The sequence below is a fragment of the Cyclopterus lumpus genome, chromosome 5 (genome assembly GCF_009769545.1).
Source record: "Cyclopterus lumpus isolate fCycLum1 chromosome 5, fCycLum1.pri, whole genome shotgun sequence".
Classification (NCBI taxonomy): Eukaryota; Metazoa; Chordata; class Actinopteri; order Perciformes; family Cyclopteridae; genus Cyclopterus; species Cyclopterus lumpus.
Window position 1 is genome coordinate 11,029,225 of NC_046970.1, and position 18,423 is coordinate 11,047,647.

General features: G+C 47.3%; 1 protein-coding gene across 4 annotated transcripts in view; it reads right to left on the minus strand.

Annotated features, from left to right (window-relative positions):
- Positions 1-18,423, minus strand: part of ppfia4 (PTPRF interacting protein alpha 4) — a 66,403-nt gene that overhangs the window by 9,728 nt on the left and 38,252 nt on the right. For all 4 annotated transcript variants that reach the window (XM_034532175.1, XM_034532174.1, XM_034532177.1 and 1 more), the window contains exons 3-15: positions 12,169-12,270; positions 11,795-11,959; positions 11,286-11,360; positions 10,615-10,686; positions 9,118-9,339; positions 8,607-8,741; positions 7,761-7,895; positions 6,584-6,667; positions 5,661-5,792; positions 5,462-5,524; positions 4,473-4,564; positions 4,237-4,366; positions 3,592-3,788 (exon numbers count right to left, since the gene is read on the minus strand). In XM_034532175.1, the coding sequence (XP_034388066.1) occupies positions 3,592-3,788; positions 4,237-4,366; positions 4,473-4,564; positions 5,462-5,524; positions 5,661-5,792; positions 6,584-6,667; positions 7,761-7,895; positions 8,607-8,741; positions 9,118-9,339; positions 10,615-10,686; positions 11,286-11,360; positions 11,795-11,959; positions 12,169-12,270 (1,604 nt within the window). The remainder of the gene's footprint in view (positions 1-3,591; positions 3,789-4,236; positions 4,367-4,472; positions 4,565-5,461; positions 5,525-5,660; positions 5,793-6,583; positions 6,668-7,760; positions 7,896-8,606; positions 8,742-9,117; positions 9,340-10,614; positions 10,687-11,285; positions 11,361-11,794; positions 11,960-12,168; positions 12,271-18,423) is intronic.

Genomic DNA, 18,423 nt, shown 5'->3' on the forward strand with positions numbered 1-18,423 from the left:
CTTCAAGAGACTCTGGCTCCCCTGCAACATACTCTGCATCTATTTTGCATCTCCCCAGGAGCATATTCTGACCTTGTTTACTGTAAACTGCAATAAACAGTGTCCTCTTCAAGGGGGAAACAGAACTGAAGAAGAAAGAGTCTACATGTCATCCATCCATCCATTATCACCCGCTTATCCGGGGTCGGGTCGCGGTACCCTCACTCGTGAACAAGACCCCGAGATACTTGAACTCCTTCGCTTGGGGTAGGCAGTTTGTCCCCACCTGGAGGGAGCAATCCGCTGGTTTCCGGCAGAACACCATGGCCTCAGATCTGCAGGTGCTAACTCTCATCCCTGCCGCTTCGCACTCGGCTGCAAAACGCCCCAGTGAATGCTGGAGGTCACGGTCCGAGGAGGCAAACAGGACCACATCATTCGCGAACAGCAGAGAGGCGATCCCGAGACTCCCGAACCGGATCCTCTCCGCCCCCTAGCTGCGCCTAGTTATCCTGTCCGTGAAGGTCACGAACAGGACCGGTGATAAAGGGCAGCCCTGGCGGAGGCCAAAACCCACTGGGAACGTGTCTGACTTACTACCAAGGATACGAACACAGCTCCTACCGCAGGCGTACAAAGACCGGATGGCCAGTGCCAACGGTTCCGGCACCCCATACTCCCGCAGCACCCCCCACAAAAACCCACGAGGGACCCGGTCGAAAGCCTTCTCCAGGTCTACAAAGCACATGTAAACTGGTTGGGCAAACTCCCAGGACCCCTCCAGTAATCTTGCGAGGGTAAAGAGCTGGTCCACTGTTCCACGACTGGGATGGAATCCGCACTGTTCGTCTTGAATCTGAGGTTCGACAAGCGGTTGGAGCCTCCTTTCCAGGAGCATAAGCTTTTCCCCTGGAGGCTGAGCAGTGTGATACCACGATAGTTCGAGCACACTCTCCGGTCCCCCTTCTTGAAGATGGGAACCACCACCCCGGTCTGCCACTCCATGGGCACTGTTCCCGACCCCCATGCGACACTGAAAAGGCGTGTCAACCAAGACAGCCCAACAATGTCCAGCGCTTTCAGCATCTCAGGGCGGATCTCATCTACCCCTGGCACCTTGCCACCAAGGAGCTTTTTGACTACCTTAGCGATCTCTGCCAGGGATATGGGTGAAACCACCACAAAGTCTTCCGGCGCTGCCCCCTCTCCGGGGGACATGTTGGCCGGGTTTAGGAGTTCCTCAAAGTGCTCTTTCCACCGCCCGACGATGTCCCCAGTCCGGGTCAGCAGTTCCGCCCCCCCTGCTGAGAACAGCCTGGGGTAGACCCTGCTTTCCCTTCCTGAGCCGTTGGAAGGTTTGCCAGAACTTCCTTGAGGCCAACCGAAAGTCCTTCTCCATGGCCTCCCCGAACTCCTCCCATGCCCGAGTTTTAGCCTCCGCGACCATCGCAGCTGCAGCCCTTCTGGCCCGCCGGTACCCGTCAGCTGCTTCAGGAGACACCTGGGGCAGCCAGGCCCAAAAGGCCTCCTTCTTCAGTTTGACGGCTTCCCTCACCCTCGGTGTCCACCACCGGGTTCTTGGGTTGCCGCCACGACAGGCACCGATGACCTTCCGGCCACAGCCCCGAGCAGCCGCGTCCACAATAGAGGCTTTGAACAAGGTCCACTCAGATTCCATGTCCCCAGTCTCCCTCGGGATTTGTGAGAAGTTCTTCCGGAGGTGGGAGTTGAAGACCTCCCGGACAGGATCCTCTGCCAGACGTTCCCAGTTCACCCTCACTACACGTTTGGGCTTGCCATGTCTTTCTAGTCGACTCCCCCGCCATCAGATCTAACTCACCACCAGGTGGTGATCAGTTGACAGCTCTGCTCCTCTCTTCACCCTAGTGTCCAAGACATACGGCCGCAGATCAGATGATACGATTACAAAGTCGATCATTGATCTCCGGCCTAAGGTGTTCTGGTACCAGGTACACTTATGAGCCACCTTATGTTCGAACATGGTGTTTGTTATGGACACACTGTGGCTAGCACAGAAGTCCAACAAAAAAACATCATTCAGGTTCAGATCGGGCAAGCCTTTCCTCCCAATCACGCCCCACCAGGTTTCTCTGTCATTGCCCACGTGAGTGTTGAAGTCTCCCAGGAGAACTATGGAGTCGGCAGGCGGCGCCCTTTCCAGGACCCCTCCCACCGACTCCAAGAAGGCCGGATACTCCGAAATGCTGTTCGGTGCATAAGCACAAACAACAGTCAGAGCCTTACTCCCCGCAACCCGTAGGCGCAGGGAGGCGACCCTCTCGTTCCCCGGGGAAAACTCCAACACAATGGCGCTCAGCCGGGGGCTCGTGAGTATCCCCACTCCCGCCCGGCGCCTCTCACCCTGGGCAACTCCAGAAAAGGACAAAGTCCAACCCTTCTCCAGGAGCTTGGTTCCAAAGCCCATGCTGTGCGTGGAGGTGAGCCCAACTATATCTAGCTGGTACCGCTTCACCTCCTGCACCAGCTCCGGCTCTTTCCCCGCTAGTGAGGTGATGTTCCACGTCCCTAGAGCTAGTCTATGCCGCAGGCGATCGACCCGCCCAGGTCTCCCGCCTGGCCCGCCGCCCGGTCTACATAGCACCCGACCCCGATAATTCTCCCTGCGGGTGGTGGGTCCACAGGGTGACTGCTGCTCCATGCTGTTTTTTCGGGCTGAGCCCGACCGGGCCCCATGGGCGAAAGCCCGGCCACCAGACGCTCGCTGACGAGCTCCCCTCCTGGGTCTGGCTCCGGGAGGGTGCCCCGGCTTCCCTTGTCCGGGCAAGGTAGCTTCAGACCGTGGGCTGCTATTCATCAGGGTTTTTTTGAACCGCTCTTAGTCTGGGCTCTCCCCCGAGACCTGTTTGCCTTGGGAGACCCTACCAGGGGCTGATGCCCCGGACAACATAGCTCCCAGGATCACTGAGCCACTCAAACTCCCCCACCACGTTAAGGTGGCGATTCATAGGAGGAGTCTACATGTCATCATCTTTGTATTTAATGCCAATATCAGATGTATTACATTTTGTCTGGCCACAGGCCTTCATGCATTGATTAACATGAAGCAGCAGCACCTTTATGTTGCTGTTGTATCTTCAAAACGTCACTTTTCTTGTAATTATTTGTTCTATTATCTTGAACACTTTGTTCTCTTTTTATCTGTAGCCAGTAGTCCTCGCTGCTGCACGGACCAACTTTCCCTATGGGGATCATGAAACCAAAAAGAGATGGAACACGATAGAACCACCATCACAAGATGGATGGTTGAAAATTGTGACTGATATACATGATATGGAAGTGTTAACTCACAGAATAAGAACTCAAGAGGAGCAGTGTCGTGAGAAGTTGGCGAAATGGACAGTGTTTACACGTCAACGATAACACAAGAAAAGAATGCTTGAATTGTTATCAGGATTTATCAAGTTTTTGAGAGGACAGAGCAAACCAGACCCCCTTCTTTACTTGTTGTTGTTATTTTTTACATGTTTTTCATTTCTGTATCTTCTATCTGTGGTGAAAAGACAAAAATAAATAAAATGTAAAAAAAGAAACTGTCATGTGTTGTAATCTAATGTGCATGGGCTTTGTCACCTTATCTCTTCATTGATAGCATCGAGTTGCTCCTGCAGCATTAGAGCGAGAGTCTGAGCGTCAGATTGGCCGCTGGGGGAAAGAAGGGTCGAGCTAACGTCATCATCCAGGTCTGACTCTGCCTCGATGTCGCTGCCGAGGAGGTGGCTGACGCTTCCACGCAGAGACGGGTAGTCCTGTTCAAACACAGCGCACACCTGGACACAATAAAACACAAGCTTTAACACTTGTTGAAGGAGTAAACATGTTAAATAAAACATACATTGATCATGAAGAAATGTACCTGAAGAATGTGCTATATGGATTCATTCTGATTACATGTACAAAAATACAATATGACACTTGTGGAAGTATGTGGCCAGTTGAGAGAGGAAATTAATGAACAGGTAACTTACATCAGACAGCATATCCATGGCAGCAGGTGAAAGAGAGACAGAGGTTAGTAGAGAATGAAAAGTTAGGGAGCCAAGCACTGACACTTGTTAGCAAAGCAGACATCAACTTGGATAAAAGCACTGATCAAGAGCTGTATGTGGTTAGAAGAACAGTTGACACATGATCTTGTGATCTGTAAGTTGCCCATCCCGCTGGTTGTGTGTGTGAGGATCTGGGGTTGTTTTGGCCTGATAAAGTCATCATTAACACCTTGTTTGGGTCATCTCGTAGCGTTGACATTCTGCCCTTATGTGCCCGCCTAATCACAGTTGTGCTGTAGTGGCCATCTTGGCCCTCCACCACAGAGAAGCGAAGGTCACTGGAGCTGCCCAGGTGTGACCTGAGAGACACATGTAACAGTCTGTCATCAATAATGCATATTGGACTATGTTAGAGGGTGTGGAGAGAGCATGTGTGGAGGAGGTGTGCTGTATGTCTGTGTGTACCGAGGGTGAGTTCCATCTCCAAACGCCCCACTGCGACGTTTCAAATGGTCAATCTCATTTCTCAACTTCTCAATCTCTCCAATCAGCCGTTCCTGAGGGAGAGAAAGGCATTATGTGCAATGCATTCAGATTGCTTGTAAAAGTAGCAACGCTGTTCCTTAAGACTACTCCATTAAAAGTAAATGTATAGAGTGAAAGTCCTGCATTTCAAATGTGTCTTAAGAAAGTGTACATTAATATTATCAGTAAAATGCACTTAGAGCAGGGGTAATCAACTATATTGTTCAGTGGCCCCGATTTTCAGGAAGCTAAGGGCCCGGATGCTGGACATTTTCTTGAGCCATTAGTCTCATTATGTACTTTATGTAAACTTGACACAATGAACTAGTTTTGGTTGTCTGGACACCTGCTAGCTACCTACGTATGGGGTCAGATCAGTGTCAATAATTGCAAATGCACACAGAGAGACTCACAAATGCAAACACAAAGATTCAAAAATGCGCACAGAACAATTCACAAATATATTCGATTTACAAATGCACACAATTTATTTATGTGTGCATTGGAATGTATTTGTGAATCGTTCTGTGTGCATTTGTGAGTCTAATTTATAAATTGAATATATTTGTGAATTGTTCTGTGCGCATTTGTGAATTTTCGTGTGTGCATTTGTAATTATTGAGGCTGATCTGACCCCATACCTACCAGCCTGCAACTACAGTGGCATGCAAGGAGGGCTTTCGTCACCAATGATGCACGTTGTGATTGGATGTTACTGACAGCACAGGAGTGCTCTGGTGGTTTGAAAGATTTATTATGGCAAAATGTCTGTTATTTGCGTGATTTTCTTTCTGTTCAGGTTATAATGTTCATTTATTTGTAAACAAAACTGATAGCCTTTTCAACTGGAGGCCAGCACTTGAGTAAATATTCTGCTGATATGGGGCATATAAGTTGGAAGTGAGGAGATAATTGCAGTTTTCAGTGACCCTGGTGTGGTGGAATTCTTCAAGCTGTTTCTGGCAGTTCTCAAGGTCCTGAATGAGGGAGTTCTGGACAAAAGAAATCACGAAACAATGTCAAAACATTGTGTATAGCCTGTGCTATAGTTAATTATTTTGATCTGTTAGGCAATAACAACAGAAGTATGAGCTGCTGCTCAAATGAATGCATGTACACAGGCCTTGCCTTGTCCTCCAGGGCAGCCATGCGTTCCTTCAAATGGAGCTGCAGTCTTTCATTGGACTCAGTGAGCAGACGATCCACGGTGTCTGACAAACGCTTGTTGTGCTCTTCATTCATTTTCTCTCTCTGACGAGCCTGATGAGCAGAGAGAAAACCAGATGAGTGGGAATGACATCATCAAATTTTCTCTTTTGACCCAGACACCATTTGGGTATATTTATGCTGCTAATCAAGCATCTCTGTTCGGATTAAAAGATGAAGTGTGTATTGAGCCCAAGATCACCAGCTGCCAGATATAGGTTTTCTTGGCCAACAATGGATCTCACAGCCAGAGTGATTTAATTATAGACATTTACATGACGATGAAAAACGGTTAAACGCCTTCTCTTAAATGGGAAGTGCTGTGCTTAAATATGTATTTTATGGTAATTTCATGGAAATGAATGAACACAGACACACACAAACACAAATTTGCATCCTCAGACAGCTCTATTAACTAAATATAGTCATGAGAGAGAGAGAGAAGAATTATCATTGCTTGAATTATTCAGAGTCTAAATATAGCAGCCAATCATTTTGTGTTGCAGCAAGATATGTGGATTTGTTCCAAATTCATGCAACAATGCACCGGGAAAATGGAGGGCTCCTCATATGTGCGTCTCCTGTGTGTTTGTATGTGTATGCATGAGGGAGCACAGTCATGAGTCAAGGCGTCCAACTAATGTGAAGCATCAGCCCACACACACACACACACACACACACACACACACACACACACACACACACACACACACACACACACACACACACACACACACACACACACACACACACACACACACACACACACACACACACAGAGGTGAGAGGTCAGACAAATCCTGCAGGGCTGGTGCACACACACTAACACACATATGCTCACACACCCTTCCTAGCTCTTGGTTCTTCTCCTCCAGTTGTGACTCCAGCTGTCTAAGCCGCTCCTCCACATTGCCATGGCGCTCTTCAGCCTGCAGGGGGAGACACTCACACATGTAAGTACAACTGCCTCTGTAACAGTGTTTATTGTTTATCTCAGTGGTCATCAACCTTTGTAAGCCCAAGATCCCTGACCTCTGCCTTGGTGACAGGCAAGATCTACTTTTTGAGGCGTTGAGAGAAAAAGACTGTCCAGATAGTACTTACAACTTGAGGCTTTTTATTTGGCCCAATTGTAATTGAATTAAAGCAAACACGTTGGTCCAGCTTTCAAATTGATGTGACCAAGAACACACTAAATGACTTAATTTCAGTGAAACATAAAAAGTTAATTATTATTATCTTATTATTATTATAAGAAAAAACACATTTGCAATGAGCAGGCTGGATGAACTCCCAATATTAACTGTTGTATTTATCAACTGAAGCTACAATACAATACTGACAACATGCTCATTCAGTGTAACTAATGTAAGTGCAGTTCAACTCTGTGTCCGAACACAATGCCATCAGAATTCATGTGACTCAAGTCAGTGTGATGTCTGTGACTGAACACTGTCTGTGTGCTTGTAGTTGGGCTCATAAGCACAGACAGGCAGTCTGAGCACTTTTCTGTCATGCCCCACTTCAGAGGAAGAAAAATTTCATGCCCCGGCCACCGCCCCAACAAATATAATTTTATTTAAATCACTATTTGTGACTCCTGCCTCCTGCATCTGTGCTTTTTCAAATAATAGAATAAATACAATTGCAATCACTTTCCAGTAAACCAGATTGCTCCATCAGACAAGAGAAAAAAGATTTTGCAATCACTTTGTTAGAACAATGCAAACTATCTGTGCAAAGTATAACTAATATTTGGCAAAAAATAGCTTATTGTGGCTGCAATAACCTGTTTCGCATTGAATATCCTTTCAAGATAATAACAATAAAGTGCAACCTGTGAAAAACTAAACAAAACAAGTTCAAATATTTGGCAATGAAGAGTTTTACACTGAATCAATATTGTGCATCCTGTGCAAAATGAGTACAGATATCTGTGAGCCATCATGTTTTATCAGCATTAGTGGCTGCAATGAGACGGCTTTCCACTACAAATCTTTTTAAAACGTGTGTGGGTGTTACCTTGGAAAGTGCCGCTACTCTCTGTGCCAGTTCAGCCTCTACCTCTGGAAGTGTCTCAGCCTTCCTTATGGTCTGAGCCAGCCTCTGCTCTGCCATCTCCAGCATCTCCTGCAGCTGGCGCACCTTCTCCTCGCTCTGACACACACACACACACACACACACACACACACACACACACACACACACACACACACACACACACACACACACACACACACACACACACACACACACACACACACACACACACACACACACACACACACACACACACACACACACACACACACACACACACACACACACACACACACACACACACACACACACACACACACACACACACACACACACACACGGAGGATGTTTCTGGTATTCCCCATGTGGAGCTGGACAGAGATTGACCCTGAGTTCCCATGAAGCTTGATGATGTTCCTATTGCATGCTCACACACTAACTATAACATTATTTAATACCTTACATACATTGTCACACTTTACAATAAAGCTGTAATAGTTACAAAATCTGAATTTTCTTTTCTTCAAGATGACATTGTAGAGGCATGAAATATTACAATGTTGCAAGAGAGAGAGCACATTAGACTGCATCTATAACTCACCTTACATCAAGACAAATGTGCCATTTTTGGTGTCAATTAACAACACATTAGGATTGTAAGATCCAAGGAAGAACATAGCAGAATAATTATACAGCACATTTATAAATATTGATTTAGTCCTTATGTCAGGCTTAATTAACTGATTTGTGATAGATACGTTTTGTTGTTTTTCATACACTGTTTAAATACCAGTCAGGAACCCTCTATGGCTAGTGTTGTTGTATTACTTGTCGGTGCAGTGAGTCCTTTGTGGCCAGTTCATTCTCCAGTTTGTCGTTGAGGTCGTGGATGTGTGTGGTCTCCCGCTGAGCAGCCAGGTAGCGTTTCTCTAACGTTGTTATCCTCTCCTCCATATCCTCCCTCTGTTGATGCAGAGACACAACAACAACAACAACAACAGGAAAAACATTAGCGACAAGTCTTCAGCAATGTGCATGGTGAGGCCAAAAGCAATAACCAGTGTACGGCCAAATTCCCACATTTTAGATACATTATCAATATAAATGTTCATACTATATTGCATTTTTGAAGTGAGCATACAAGACATGTATGTACTTTACTGTTTTTCAATTAAAAGAAATGACACAAAAGTATGTCAGTTAAAGTTAATAAATAGCACGAGTAACAAATTTGCATTTAAAAAAAGTAATGTATTAATATCGAACCGTGTTTAAAAAGACCAGAACCTAAAAAGATTGTCAGTGCTCGTCCCAGAACAAAACACATGTTTACTCTTACCTCTCTCTGTTCCCGCTGTTGTTTGATTGACAGTTCCTCGCTGCGGCTCAGTTCTCGGCGTGCATTTGCGAGCTCTGCCTCGAGGTCGGCCATGCGGCCGTTGAAACTGGCAGAGTGCTCACGGCTCTGGGCCAGCTCCTTATTGGTCCGATCCAGCAGCTCCTGAAGCTCGGACACCCGGCTGCCATCATCGTGGGCATCTATGGAGCCGTTGGGTAGTCTCTGTAAGTTGGACACACAACATTAATGGCAATATATGCACATTCTCCCATGAAATGTATTTTAGGACTGAGACACACAATAGTGAACACTATGGGCAGAGGGTATATATAGTTGTTGCAGAACTGATAAAGTTGTATGACCTAGATATACAAGTGTTGGGTGTTATGCATAGGAGCGTGGGCTATGTGAGGTTAGGCTGCCATGTTGTTGTTTTGATGTTTCTCTTCACAGCTCAAAGTGTAGTTAATTCCAGGGCTTTAATTAAACAAGCCTACAGGGACGCATATCCAGAAAGGCAACACAGTGGGCAGTGAAAGTTAGTAGAACCCCCTCCATCCGTGTTCCAATTTTGCCTGTCCGTGAGTACCTTATAGAAACATACACAGAAAGGGGGGGCGGGGCTAAAAGGTCTGAGGCTGTGTAATAAAACAGCCCTGGTGATATGTGCAATTGTGCATGATTCCAGTTTAGCTATATAAACTTATTAGATTTACTTCCAGGGATTTTGGAAATAGCACTGCACAGACCCTGACAAACATCAGGTACAATGTGGCCCTACAATGATTATCTTGCTGAAAAAGTACATGTGGTCATGATAATGTTATGGCATTTTGAATTAAAATATCCTCTTATTGCAGCATCCCGGGGCAGTAAGTGTCACACTCTGTCAGGACATTGTCATTGTCTTTTCTCCCTCTCTCTCTGAGGCTATTCTCTGATACAGTCGTCTCCTTGCCCTCTTCCCTTCTTAATGGTAAGTTATTGATTGTATCAAGTTTGATTATTCTTTTCATCAAACGACTGTACATTGACATTTCATTTAGCCTTTTTTGTTTTTGTTTTGCTGAAGCCAAAGAAATAGTAGTGGGTTAAGTGGATCTTGTGGTGCTCCCCCAATGCTGCCGGCCTGTAAGAGGAAGACATTTTCCATCCAAATACAAACAGGCTCTTTTGTATTGGGAGGTTTGATATTCCTTATGGATGGAATGAAACACAGTTACATAATGTGTGCTCGGTTCAGGGCTGGCCTCAAACCATGGAGCAAAAGGCTTGAATAAAGAGCAAGAGTTTGAATATTATCAGAATAAACTAGAAAGATAAAGGAGGATTTATGCTACAATTAGCGCCACCTTGTGTGCATGTGTGCGCGTGAGCAGCTATGTTAATGTGTTGGAGAAAGATAGAAAGAAGACAAGTGACTGACAGCCAGATGGACAAATACTATCGGTGGACATAAAGCACAGAGCAGAAAAACAATCACACAGCCAGGAAGACCTTCCATGTAGGTTTGGATCCATCTGTTCGCTCCATTGAGTCACCATCCTTCCTTTGTCTCACCATGTTCAACTGCAATGTAGATTAAAAAGTAAGAAAAAAACAAACAAACAATAAGCTAACTTTCTCTTTTCTGTTCCCTCAGTGAATCCAAGAACACAACTTCCCAAAGTGAAGCCTGGCTTCCAGGCTGCCAGTATGCCCTACCATATTTTACATTACTACAAATATGAATTAGATGAGGGAGGGATCGCTTCAGTGCGGTTCTGCTCCTCTTTTAAAAAAAATGTGTGATCAGTGCAACTTAACAAGCTTTGACTTCACATCTTACATAACCCACTGGGATTCTACTTTAACTGAGCCTGCTGTGAATATTTAACATAATTTTAACTTTAGAATGAAGTCTATGATGACATATTTATAGAGAAGAGTGCAGAAGTGAGTTTGTGCAATGCACATGTGCGTGTGTACGTGTGTATGAACAGAGGGCTGAGAAGACAGAGCCTTTTACCCAGCGTGACACTTGAAGCATATATCAGATCAGACTGGAGGCTTTAACAGATGCTGCAAGGGACTGAACAGATGTTTCCCTTACCAATAACCACACATAGGGCACGCGTAAACACAGTCACACACACACAGTCACGTTCACAAGCATTCACACACCTCACCTCTTGTGTGTTAACTGCTAGCTGTACCTCTAGGGTGGCCACCCTCTCCAGAGCCACACGAAGCCTCTCACGTACCTGACAAAATACACAAAGAACACACATCAAGACAAAGTCCAGAAACAGTCCAGGACACACTTCTGTTGAAGCACAATCCTGGATATTATTTAAATCTGTAAATAGAGAAGGTCTCAGAATTCAAGATTTACCTCAACTGAAACTGAAACCAAAACTAAACAGCAGTTTTATAATTTTTCATTTCAAATGTTATACATTATATACACATATTTCTCCCATTTTCTGTTTTTTATCTATTATCTGTCAATGCCAAACTTTTACTCTGAAACTCAAGAAGTGCTGAACAAAACTGATTTGACAGCAATTCTGTTGAAAAATACTTGCGGTGAAAATGACCAGACTGATGGAAATACCATGTACTGAAGACACCAAAAGAGACAATTGTTTCCCATGTATAATTCTGTTAGTGTTCGCGTGTGTATGTGTGTGTCCACCTTTTCATCCAGAGCCTTGTGGTGTTCAAACAGCGACTTCAGGGCTTTGAGGACCTCCACCTCGCTGGAGACTCCAGATGGTGGGGGTGCCTGTCTCTTCACCACTGTCATCCTCAGACTGCGTTCGTGACGAGACACCAGACACTCCAGGTGCTCCAACAGCAGCTACAGCACACACACACACACACACACACACACACACACACACACACACACACACACACACACACACACACACACACACACACACACACACACACACACACACACACACACACACACACACACACACACACACACACACCTTACTTAGAAACATTGTTTGTTTTCATTAGCATCACCACACACTTACACATGCAAAGACACACACATACCCTGGTGTTGTTTCTTTCAGCTTTCAGCTCCGATATTTCCTCCTCTTTCTCCAGCAGCTGCTCCCGGCATATGTTCAGCTCCTTCGTCAGGGTTGCAAACTCCTACAAAACACACACAACCAATGCAGAGGTTATTGTTGTATCAGTGATTAACATAATATTATATTTCGTGAAGCTGAGCACATGTGCAGCTAATTCTCAAGGTGCAAACACATGTAGCGTGGCTGACAAGCACACCTCTAGCGCAAAGCAGCACAGAATAAGCCCACTGCTAGTTTAAGGAATACTCTCTTAAGTCCCTCCAGTTAATCCAGAATGCTGCAGCTCGTGTACTCCAAAAAACATTCAACACAAGAAAAGAGATCACATTACTCATGTATTAGCTGCTCTGCACTGGCTCCTTGTAAAATCAAGAATCACGTTTAAAATTCTTCTCCTCACCTACAAAGCCTTAATTTGTGATGCACCATCATATCTTAAGTAGCTTGTAGTACCATATTGCCCCACTAGAGAGCTGCGCTCACTAAATGCGGGGCTAATTGTGGTTCCTAGAGTCCTAAAAAGTAGGATGGGAGCCAGAGAGTTATCAAGCTCCTCTTTTATGGAACCAGCTTCCACTTTCAGTCCGGGAGGCAGTAGACTTAAGACTTTCCTCTTTAATAGTGCTTATAGTTAGGGCTGAATCAGGTTTGCCCTGGTCCAGCCCCTAGATATGCTGCTGTAGGCTTATAGGCTGCTGGGGGACGTTTTAGGAAACACTGAGCTCCTATCACCTCTTCTCTCTCTCCTTATGGATTAATTTACATCTCTCCATTGCACATTACAAACTCTGCTTCATCCCCGGAGTCTTTGTGACTTCACGTCTCATAAGGTCCATTGGACCTGGCTGCATCTGATGCCTCCTGCCATGTGGGCCGGCCTCCTGCCATGGCCCTCCTCTCTACCACCTTCTGTTTCATGGATTGTGGAGGTCTGGATCGTGGCCCATCCATAGTACTAATTATTCATACATTTCTGTCATACTCATTGAATGTGTTGTAACTCTGTAACGCTGTTCATTCTGTACACATGACATCTATTGCTTCTTTTTTTCCTTGTGAAAGGTTTTTTTCTATTATTTGGGAGTTTTTCCTGATCCGATGTGAGGTCCTGGGACAGGGATGTCGTTTGTGTACAGATTGTAAAGCCCTCTGAGGCAAATTTGTAATTTGTGATATTGGGCTATATAAAATAACCTGGCGGGCCAGGCGGAAGACCTGGGCGGGTCGATCGCCGGCGGCATAGACTAGCTCTAGGGACGTGGAACGTCACCTCACTAGCGGGGAAAGAGCCGGAGCTGGTGCAGGAGGTGGAGCAGTACCAGCTAGATATAGTTGGGCTCACCTCCACGCACAGCATGGGCTCTGGAACCAAGCTCCTGGAGAAGGGTTGGACTTTGTCCTTTTCTGGAGTTGCCCAGGGTGAGAGGCGCCGGGCGGGAGTGGGGATACTCACGAGCCCCCGACTGAGCGCCACTGTGTTGGAGTTTTCCCCGGGGAACGAGAGGGTCGCCTCCCTGCGCCTACGGGTTGTGGGGAGTAAGGCTCTGACTGTTGTTTGTGCTTATGCACCGAACAGCATTTCGGAGTATCCGGCCTTCTTGGAGTCGGTGGGAGGGGTCCTGGAAAGGGCGCCGCCTGCCGACTCCATAGTTCTCCTGGGAGACTTCAAAGCTCACGTGGGCAATGACAGAGAAACCTGGTGGGGCGTGATTGGGAGGAACGGCTTGCCCGATCTGAACCCGAATCGTGTTTTGTTGTTGGACTTCTGTGCTAGCCACAGTTTGTCCATAACGAACACCATGTTCGAACATAAGGTGGCTCATAAGTGTACCTGGTACCAGAACACCTTAGGCCGGAGATCAATGATCGACTTTGTAAACGTATCATCTGATCTGCGGCCGTATGTCTTGGACACTCGGGTGAAGAGAGGAGCAGAGCTGTCAACTGATCACCACCTGGTGGTGAGTTGGATCAGATGGCGGGGGAGTCGGCTAGAAAGACATGGCAAGCCCAAACGTGTAGTGAGGGTGAACTGGGAACGTCTGGCAGAGGATCCTGTCAGGGAGGTCTTCAACTCCCACCTCCGGAAGAACTTCTCACAAATCCAGAGGGAGGCTGGGGACATGGAATCTGAGTGGACCTTGTTCAAAGCCTCTATTGTGGACGCGGCTGCTCGGGGCTGGAAGGTCATCGGTGCCTGTCGTGGCGGCAACCCGAGAACCCGGTGGTGGACACCGAGGGTGAGGGAAGCCGTCAAACTGAAGAAGGAGGCCTTTCGGGACTGGCTGGCCCAGGGGTCTCCTGAAGCAGCTGACGGGTACCGGCGGGCCAGAAGGGCTGCAGCTGCGATGGTCGCGGAGGCTAAAACTTGGGCATGGGAGGAGTTCGGGGAGGCCATGGAGAAGGACTTTCGGTTGGCCTCAAGGAAGTTCTGGCAAACCTTCCAACGGCTCAGGAAGGGAAAGCAGGGTCTACCCCAGGCTGTTCTCAGCAGGGGGGCGGAACTGCTGACCCGGACTGGGGACATCGTCGGGCGGTGGAAAGAGCACTTTGAGGAACTCCTAAACCCGGCCAACATGTCCCCCGGAGAGGGGGCAGCGCCGGAAGACTTTGTGGTGGTTTCACCCATATCCCTGGCAGAGATCACTAAGGTAGTCAAAAAGCTAAGATGCTGAAAGTGCTGGACATTGTTGGGCTGTCTTGGTTCAGTGTCGCATGGGGGTCGGGAACAGTGCCCATGGACTGGCAGACCGGGGTGGTGGTTCCCATCTTCAAGAAGGGGGACCGGAGAGTGTGCTCGAACTATCGTGGTATCACACTGCTCAGCCTCCCGGGAAAAGCTTATGCCAGGGTGCTGGAAAGGAGGCTCCGACCGCTTGTCGAACCTCGGATTCAAGACGAACAGTGCGGATTCCGTCCCGGTCATGGAACAGTGGACCAGCTCTTTACCCTCGCAAGATTACTGGAGGGGTCCTGGGAGTTTGCCCAACCAGTTTACATGTGCTTTGTAGACCTGGAGAAGGCTTTCGACCGGGTCCCTCTGGGTTTTTTGTGGGGGGTGCTGCGGGAGTATGGGGTGCCGGAACCGTTGGCACGGGCCATACGGTCTCTATACGCCTGCAGTAGGAGCTGTGTTCGTATCCTCGGTAGTAAGTCAGACACGTTCCCGGTGGGTGTTGACCTCCGCCAGGGCTGCCCTTTATCACCGGTCCTGTTTGTGACCTTCATGGACAGGATAACTAGGCGCAGCCAGGGGGCGGAGAGGATCCAGTTTGGGAGTCTCGGGATCGCCTCTCTGCTGTTTGCAGATGATGTGTTCCTGTTTGCCTCCTCGGACCGTGACCTCCAGCAATCACTGGGGCGTTTTTCAGCCGAGTGCGAAGCGGCAGGGATGAGAGTTAGCACCTCCAAATCTGAGGCCATGGTGCTCTGCCGGAAATCGGCGGATTGCTCCCTCCAGGTGGGGACAAACTGCCTACCCCAAGCGAAGGAGTTCAAGTATATCGGGGTCTTGTTCACGAGTGAGGGTAAGGTGGAGCGGGAGATCGACAGGCGGATCGGTGCGGCTGCAGCAGTAAAACAGGCGCTGTACTGGTCCGTCTTGGTGAAGAGGGAGCTGAGCCGGAAGGCAAAGCTCTCCATTTACTGGTCGGTCTACGTTCCAACCCTCACCTATGGTCACGAACTCTGGGTCGTGACCGAAAGAACGAGATCACGGATACAAGCGGACAAAATGAGCTTTCTCCGTAGGGTGGCCGGGCTCAGCCTTAGAGATAGGGTAAGGAGCTCGGACATCAGGGGAGCTTAGAGTCGAGTCGCTGCTCCTTCGTGTCGAAAGGAGTCAGCTGAGGTGGTTCGGGCATCTAGTCAGGATGCCTCCTGGACGCCTCCCATTAGAGGTTTTCCGGGCACGTCCAACTGGTAGGAGGCCCCGGGGAAGACTGAGGACACGCTGGAGGGATTATATCTCCCGGCTGGCCTTGGAACGCCTCGGGATCCCCCAGAATGAGCTGGAAAGTGTTGCGGGTGAGAGGGAAGCCTGGGTCGGCCTGCTGAACCTGCTGCCACCGTGACCCGACACCGGATAAGCGGCTGATAATGGATGGATGGATGGACAGGAGATGCATTTTTCTCAAAGAGCCACACGTGGTTGGAAAGTTCGTTGAAGAAAACTTGTTGAGTTTAGTCAGGATCACAAGAAATAAAATGGAACAGTTGTCATTGAGTGTGTATCAATGTGTCAGAGAGACAGAGTCCCGAAGTAAGAAAGCGGGTGTAGTAAGTGGCATGTTCTCATTTCTGGATATTGGTGTTTGTGAAGCATGAAGACTGACACTATTCTGAGATGGGGAGGAGGAGGACAGTATTTCAGTGTATTCAACTTTTTCAAGAGGAATTGAAGGATGAGGACATATGAAAAGGCTCCTCTCAGATGTTTGCTGCTGTCAAGAATATGGTCATGTCGCTTCAGTATGTAAAGGAGTCAGTAGACGGGGGAAGGAGGAGTGCAAAGAAGAAGATTAAGCACAATGCAGGGTCACATGCTGCTCAGCGAATGAAGAAAGACGACAAAATGGTCGGAGTACAAGAAGAACCGATGTATAAACGATAAAGAGCTGATCAGATCATCATATATATATATATATATATATATTGTAGTGTCAAGGGCTGTCGCTAGGACAGGCTAGCCTGGGGCGGTGCCAAGAGAGAGATGAACACAGGCACGTCCGAGGGTATTTAACAAAAGTCCAGGTTTATTTCCCATCCCACCAGCAAGGTAACATTCAAAAACAACAAAGTATCAAAAAAAAGGTCCAGTTAGATAACACAAAACATCCCGGAGGAGAAAGTGGTTAATTAACCAAACAAAAACTCAATCCTGGTGAATCCAGGCTACGAGGTCCTCTCCCTTGTTGTCCTCTTCCAGGTGCTCGTGGGTTCACCTTCCGCTCTCCCTTCTCCTTCCCAGGTGCTCTCCCTTAAGTCTCCCAGCCCTGCCTCAATCAGGTGCCTTAAGCAGCTGCAGCTGGGTGAGCGGTGAGGCAGGCTGGGAGATGTAGTTTTTGCACTGGTGGCCACTCTGTAGCGCCCATCCACTACCTGTCCCCTTGTGATGCCACAATATATATATATATATATATATATATATATATATATATATATATATATATATATATATATATATATTCTGTGTGTGTGTGTGTATATATATATACACACACACACACACACACACACACACACACAGAGAGTAGACTTTCTGTATCTGACTGAATATCCGATATCTATCAACTCGTTGTAATACACCATACGCGTCCATTACTGAAAGAACATATTTTATAAATCCTACAAATTTCAGATGTCTTTTGCTGGAAATGATAAGTTTCACCTGCTCTGGTGTGGGATTATAATGTCTCCACATTCTGTCTCGCTCAAATATATAATAACGTAAACTGATCCTCACACAAGTCTCTTCAAATCAGTGAAAGAGAATGGGTGAAATGTGAGCCCCAGCTTTTGTCTTTCCTGTACAACTAATATTTGAAGGTCTGTCTTGTGCAGTCAATTTCCCGGTCTCCAAGCCCAATACTTAATCCACTTTCCCATATTATGTTTTGTTATTCTGTTTGTGGGCTGCACGGTGGTGTAGTGGCTAGCACTGTCGCCTCACAGCAAGAGGGCCGAGGGTTCGATTCCCGGTCGGAGCGGTCCTTCTGTGTGGAGTTTGCATGTTCTCCCTGTGGCAGCGTGGGTTCTCTCCGGGCTCTCCGGCTTCCTCCCACAGTCCAAAGACATGCTGCAGGTTAATTGATCTCTAAATTGCCCATAGGTGTGAATGTGAATGGTTGTATGTCCCTCGATGGACTGGCGGCCTGTCCAGGGTGTCCCCTGCCTTCGCCCTATGTCAGCTGGGATAGGCTCCAGCGCCCCCGCGACCCTAATGAGGATAAGCGGTATTGAAAATGGATGGATGGATGGATATTCTGTTTGCCATTGATTAGATTTACACAAGGCGAGCGGTAAACAGGGCTTTTGTTAAAGTGTACGACAGAAGGAGCCAATCACACACAGTTTCTGCTGGAAGTTCGTTTCTAATATTTTCTTTGGTTTGATCACACTGGCGCAGAGATTTGTTGGCTGTTTGTTTCTTAAAGTGAGTACATCTGTGTGTGTGCCAATGTGTATCTGAGTTAGTTTGTGTAGTTTGTGTTGT